A 7226-nucleotide genomic window follows, 5' to 3' on the forward strand; every position below is an offset into this window, starting at 1 on the left:
TGCTGCTGGTGTCGGAGCAGCTGCGTCTGAGCCACCCTTGTTTACAATAGGGGATCGCAGTGACGCTGGTGCTTCAGGGCGAGTGTTTGCTCGGAGTGGAGGACACCGAGTGCATCCCCATTCCAGCACCCATTGGACACTCCCACCGTTCCAGGTCACAGTGTGTCCCAGAGATCCCAGACATTTTTGGGACAAGGTCAAAGAAAAAGCCTTACAAATGGGAGATTGGGATGTCCTTGAGCGTTTTAAGGGAACTGGAGATGATTTTCCTGACTTTTCAGATTCTGCGAAGAACAGACAATCTGGTAGAGGAGAGGCAAACTACAGCCTGTCTCTGCTCCTGTGATGTCTATGGGACAGGATCAAATAGATGCTGTGACCTCTCAAGGAGGTCTTCAGGCTTTTCCTGTGGTTAAGAGAAATCCTCGCACATGGCAGCCTAACACGCATCAGGTTATATCCTTCAAAGCTGTGATGGACATTAGAGACAAGGTGGCTAAATATGGTCTAGGTTCTCAGGAGGTAATGCAGATGATCCGCGTTATTAACTCTGAGCCACTGGTACCGTATGATATTAGGCACCTCGCTCAGGTGTTATTTCAGCCTGTCCAGTTTGAAGTCTTTGAAGCCAATTTGAGTCAGTTGGCCACAAAAGTGAAAGAAATTGGCCAGGAGACAAGACTCCTGTTTGATGCCTTTATTAGGATTCAGCTCTTGGGGTGGGGGGCCCGAGGAGTTGCTTGCACCATGGCCGTTCCCACACTGGCAGCTCCAAGGAGGAGGCACAATTCAGCTTTGCAGCACACACTGCAGAGCTGGGGCTTCTGTCCTCATGAGAGTAGCCAGGAGGCCTGTTGTTCTGGCTTGTTGTCTAGGGTGGTCAGTCCTTTCCAGTCCTCTTTAGGTCATGGTGATGCAGGAAGATGGTCTTTCATCATAGCTTGCTAGAATATGTTTCCTTGTCCTTTTATTCCTCTGTTAGCTCGTTGTTTTGGTGTCTTGCATGCCTTAGTTTGCATATTATTCGGTAGCACAGCTGCCTGGGAGTTGCTTTGCTCCAGTGTGGCCCAGCTCTCATGGGAGTTGCTTTGTTAGGTGGCAAATCTCGTTTATGGGTTGCTTTTGTTAGTGTGGCCCAGCCCCCATGGGAGAAGCTTTGTTACATAGTAGCAGGGAAGTAAGTGGAAAGGGTAGAGGAATGTCTAATAAGCACCTTTAAAACACTTCGGAAACTGGTAAGTAATTAACATTACTAATAACCATCGGAGTAAACAAGGGGTACAACAAACAAGGTTTACAAATGGGATAAGAACATTAACTGTACATAACTAAACACAGTATTTTAACCGGGGTGAATTTCTTGAGAAATTTTATTCATGACAAAAGTAGCTGGATGTAATAGTCAGCTGTGTCACCGCGACCCCAGGTATGGGGTTGGAAGTGATCTGTTGACTGGGGTTGGAAATTTTTCTGGCCCTGATTTCCAGGTTACCTTCTACCCACAGATGTTTGATCAGTGCCAGAAGACAGGCATTGCAGCTCTGATTAAAACCATAGAGCTGTCAGCTCCAAGGCAGAAGTTCACTACTGTAGTCCAAGGGGCTAAGGAATCTTATATGCAGTTTGTTGAAAAACTCTCTGCATCTTTGGAGAAGTAAGTGGAAGACCCTGACTTGAGAAAGCTACTGGCCACACAGCTTGCAAGAAGCAATGCCAATGCTGACTGCAGGAGGGTGATAGCGGCCCTCCCAGGTGATCCATCCTTACCACAGATGGTTCAGGCTTGTGCTAATATAGGCACCACAGATTATAAGATGGCTGCCTTGGCTACTGCCTTACCAGCGCCCCCAAAAGGGCCAAAGGGTAAGCAGCAGAAACAGCTGACAGCACAAGCCAGCAAAAAGCAGGGAAAACAGAAAAAGAAAGGGAAAACTCCCTCGTTTCTGTGTGGTCGGTGTGGAAAGCCAAACCACATTGCAGAGGCTTGCACAGCAAAGCTAGATGCTAAAGGCCAGCCTTTGCCAAATCTGGGAAACGTGCTTGCTCCGCCTTTACCGGCGGGGGTAGACCCTAGAGGTCTCAAGGCCTTGGAAATTTGGCAAACAGATGTTACCCAAATTGCTGAATTTGGCTGACTCAAGTATGTGCATGTGTCTATAGACACTTTCTCCTCTGCCATGTGGGCTTCTGCTCATACTGCAGAAAAAACTCACCATTTCATTGCCCATTGGAGGTAGGCTTTTGCCATGTTAGGGATACCTTCTACTGTGAAGACCGACAATGGTGCTGCTTACACCTCACAGAAAGTGCGGCAGTTTATGCAGATGTGGGGTGTTTCACACAAATTCGGCATTCCGCATTCTCAACTGGCCAAGCCATTGTTGAACATGCTCATGGTACTCTCAAGCAGGTTCTTCAAAACAAAAACTGGGAATGCAGGGTGAAACCCCGCAAAGTGGATTGGCAAAAGCTTTATACACAGTAAATCACCTTACGGTGCTGCAGAATTCAAATAACCCTGTCATCTTGAACCATCACCTTTCATTGCAGGCTTCAGGCGAGACGCATCAGCCCTGAGCGAAAGTTTGGGTGTGAGATTTGACCTCCAAGCAGTGGGAGGGCCTGTTCGAACTTCTCGCTTTGGGTCATGGGTATGCGTGTGTATCCACAGATACAGGGGTACAATGGGTACCTACAAAGTGTGTCCGTCCTGACCTGCAATCACAAAGGTAGAACCAAGCCAACAGGCAAACCACAGGCCGTAACCAGAATGAGGGTCCTCAAGTGGAGGAACCTTCGAGTGATGACACAGATGCAGAAGATGTGAGTGATCACTCGGATGGTCCCTCTACGAGCAGGCATTAAGCATCTTACTCATTTTTCTTTTTTTTTTTTTTTAATAGAAAAAAAAGGTAAGATGTGGACCTGATTCTCTAAACCTGAAAGAGTTTCAAGCTCTCAGGGGCTGATATGTTCCCAAGGGAAAGTCTTTTGGGAACTTTTTCTCTCTCAAGGACTGTTGTGAAAACAAGGGAAAATAAGGTTTTACTTTCCCAAAACAAAGTTTTACTTTCCCAAAACAAAGACACAGATGCTCTGAGAGTGTTTTTCTCTTGTCCCACCAATGGGATGAGGGAGGTGTTGTTCCTTGTACCAATCAGGTTAACCTGTATCAGAACACCCCATAAAAAGGGTTAAAAACCCCAAAATAAAGGCTTTTGCCTCCTGAAATAAACCTCTGGCTGCTGTTTATGATTAAACCCTCACTCTCTACTTTGTGTCTACTAGCGACACTACTGCAGAAGGGTCATCTGAGAGACCAGGCAAGGTTTTCGACTATTGACTTCTGTCTCCACAGCAGCAATCCTAAAAGCCCACTGATGTCCTTTGGGTCTTTGAAATACCCACTCCTGAAATAATCTATGCCAAGATTTCATGGGACCTCTGGACCAGTCCAAATAGGCTATTTCTTCCACTCCTTCCCAGTCAAGCTCACTTCAGCTTCCAATGGAGTCAACTGCTGAGACCCCCCTGTCACCCCAGCAATGGAAACAGGTTCTACCCTCACGTCCTGATGGTATTAGAGTACATTGTGCACCAGTGTCAACCAAAACCTTGGATTTTTGTCGTTCTGATGTGCCAGGCCATCAGATCCACACAGTCCAAAAGACCCAAGGCAGGGCCCCTCTACTTTGGCTATTGTTATATTTTGGGGGTCCCTTCAAGGGGATTAAGCATGTCATCCTCCCTTCTGTTATGCCTAGGAGCTTGGTCATAGGAAACAGGAGCTTCATTCATTCTTGTAGAATTTCCTGTTAGTAGTTTCCTCTTTAGCTTACACACCCGTGCCACTAGGATAAAAAATAGGTTTTCCATCCCATCTTCTCATATTCTCCCCATGCTCATACAGGAAGAACCACAGGTCAGCTTGTGGGTTGTACCCCCTCTCCCTAGCCAGGGAATGTGTGCTTGTGATAACAGGCACTCTGGCCTGTACTGACAAGACTTGTAGAAGGCCCTCTTTAAGCTACTTGCTGAGTTTCTGATGTGTCTCTTTGTTGTATTGTATTATATTACATGGTTTATTCCTGTTGCTTCCCCTCTGATCTGTGGTTGTGTTGGTTCCTTCCCCCTCACTCCTCCCCTTCAGTTTTAGCCCATTGGCTGTAACCTGCCTTCCCCCACCCCCTTTCCCTGTGTTCAAAATCCCCCGCGAGCCCGGACTTGCTCTCTCTTTTCTGCCCTGGACACATTCGGAATAAACTGAGGGACAGCATCCCGGAAGAACAGAGCCTCCTTTGTCTTTTATCTTTTGTCCTTGCTAAATCCACTCTCCCCCCGGTGGACTGCAGCTTCTCCGGCAACTTCCTGGGGGTGAGAGAAATAGGATAATAGTATCTCTTCAATCCTGTCTTTCAATTTCCACATGTGCTTGGTCAAATATGCTTCCACAGTTCAAACGTGAGCTCACGTCAGGGCATGGACAGTGTCTTGGTATGCCTGGAGGCTTTCTTATATATGCCACTGTCTCGTTTCCCTCATTCCATTGCAGTGTTGCTAGGAAGTGGGAGCATGTTTGGGTCCTGTGTTGTGTAAATTTTAGCCATATCAGTGTTGTACATTTTACCAGGTCTGTACTCTTAGTAGTTTGGTCATCATTTGAGAAAAGAAATTCTATCACAGCCACTTCCCACAAGTGTTGGATTCCTTGCTCCATGGTCTTCCAAGGGATTTGCTGCAGCTGGAGATTTCTTGGCAAAGGTCTCTCTCCTTCACACTTGCTAAGAGTCACATCCAAAGGCTGAGAGGTTCAGGCCTCCTCATGATCCCCTTGTCCATACCCACCTCATGTGACAGAGATCCCAAGTGCCTCACTTCAGTACCATCCAAAATTGAACTGTCTCCTGCAGTGTCCCAAACTCAGATCAACCAGCTCAATACAGACTCATCGGTTCATTGGCTGAGGCATTTCCTCAGATTGCAAAGACTTTCTAAGGATAAAGATTCAGTGATTTTTTCTGGTTCTGGTTCCTTTGCTGGCTGTGTTCTAATCTGTGCGTCTCTACTATAAAAGCTACATGTTAGGGACAATACTAGAGCTATCTCCAGATAAGAAAATAATTAGGGAGCAGAAAGGTATTAAAACCTCAAAAAAGCCTAGGGACCAGAGGCACATGAAGGCCTCCACCCAGAGAGACATTATGAGTTCAAGCAACGTAGCTACTGACTTCTTTATCCCAACACAGAGTAAGTGAAACCAAAATGCAATCAGTACAGGTTTTTTCACTTTCTTGAGCCCCACATTAGGTGCCACAAAATGTATTTGTCCTGGTTTAGGGCAAATTTGGGAGAAAACCTCCGAATGGGGTCCCCTTAGAAAGCAGATTCAAGTGGCCCCTCCCCCAACTGATTCGGGAAAAATATTTCCTTGGAGAAAAGTGGAAAAAGACAGTTTATTTAACAAGCAAAGTACTCACAAGCATAAAAAATAAATAATATTAAACAATAAAACCTCTCACTGTTCTGAAGAGATGGAAAATTCAGGAAGTCCTTGTCATGGGGTTGTCATGATCCGCAAGGTGGGATTCGTGATGTGGTTCTTTTATTTGATCTTAGAGTGCAAAAGATTATCAGCAAACCAGGGACTTAAACAGCAAAACACACTTTATTGAGTGCTCATCAGCACTAATATGTGATAGAGGGAAAAGAGGACAAAGCAAAGCATAAGAAAAAGAGAGTAAGGGGATTATAGCTACCGACATAGAAGTCCACTCAGCCATCCACCGACGTAGAGTCTTCTGTCCATTGGGGAGATCTCAAATGAAAGTAAGTTTTGGGGTGTATTTTATAGTTTTTTACAAAGTGAGGGGCACAAGGCCAAAACCAGAGGAGATTGATGACCATTGTGATGGTCAGGGCAGGTGTGGGGTACAAGTCTTTGCTCACCAGCAGGAATGAAGGCAGTGTACCGTGGCAGCACAGCAAGCACACCTGCAAACAATCACTTGGCAAACATCCACCTCAACCAGGCCAGAGCCCCTGTACCGAGTCCCTTGTGATGTTCAGGGTCTTTCCTTGTTGCGGCAGTCGCGAAACAGATGGGAGAATCTTCGGACTGTCTCTTACACCCGCCCTCGCCTTTTCCTCTCTGTGGTCCTTCTTCCCTGCCTGCACCCATTCTTCCCATCTTCTCCAGTCCCGCAAGGCAGGTCGTCGCCACGATGACCTGGTGCTCCACTGTTCCCCCCCGACAGAGCAGGCACTAACTGCACCCAGCCACTACCGCCACCACCCTCCATGTTCCCCATGTTGCCCAGCAACAAACTGCAGCATGAGCCCATGGCACCCACGCAAAAGCTGCAGCTGCTGCCACCTGCAACTGCCGCGGCCCAACCCTGAAAGCCCGCAGCTGATCCAAGAGTGCACCCGTAGCCACAGCAGCCTGCTCTTTGCCAACGGCAGAGACGTGCAACCTACTGCAGCTTAGAAATCGCCCCTAGCTCGCCATGGGAGCCGCGAGAACTCATCACAGTCTACAGCCGCCGCCATGTTTCCTGCACTGCCCGCAGCACCAGCCCATGGAGACCAGCCCACAACCGCCGCCTGCACCCAGCCGCTCACAAGAGCTCCTATATGGTTAACTAGTTCTTTAATGCTGAATAGAAAAAAAAAGAAAAAAACTTGCCAGGTGGATAGATTTAGAGATAGATAAGTATAGTACTAATGAGAAATTGGCAAATGTAAAGCCATTTAGCCACAAAATAAAGAATTTAGACTGGTTAGGACCAGACAGACCAAGGAACACCGTAACTGCACATTCTCCAAAAACAAAGTTGAAAAGTTCAAATGCAAAGAACACCTTGGAAGCCTTCATCAAAGACCCCTGATGTCCCCCGAATTGGGGAGGCATAAGCACAGTGCAAAAGAACTGTCTAATAACCATGAGATCATACTATGTAAATTAGTTCCATTATATAATGATGTTATAGTGACACAGTGATACTAAGCAATACTTACTGTATAAATATACCACAGCACTTGACAAAAGTGGGTGAGTTAAGAGAAAATATCCCACTCACCACCAGCGCTGCAATAAACAAATACCTGCTCTACAGACATTGGTATACGGGGATTTATTTCCAGCCTATCTTTCAGGTACCACTTCTGTTTCTCTCTGTCTCTCTTTTCCCTCTCTGCTCTCTTTTCTATCCCTCTTCAGTGGGAAC

General features: G+C 46.6%; 1 protein-coding gene across 1 annotated transcript; it reads left to right on the forward strand.

Annotated features, from left to right (window-relative positions):
- Positions 1–351: 351 nt before the first annotated feature.
- On the forward strand, positions 352–6487 carry LOC148183353 (endogenous retrovirus group K member 8 Gag polyprotein-like). Its single transcript, XM_088061363.1, is given in 5 exon segments — positions 352–654; positions 850–853; positions 1390–1863; positions 2551–2651; positions 6197–6487. Coding segments are annotated over 5 exon segments (1173 nt in total).
- The last annotated feature ends 739 nt before the right edge of the window (positions 6488–7226 follow it).

Source organism: Pseudopodoces humilis, chromosome 12 (assembly GCF_049639895.1).
Source record: "Pseudopodoces humilis isolate 2021_Gansu_Grassland_sample_001 chromosome 12, ASM4963989v1, whole genome shotgun sequence".
NCBI lineage: Eukaryota > Metazoa > Chordata > Aves > Passeriformes > Paridae > Pseudopodoces > Pseudopodoces humilis.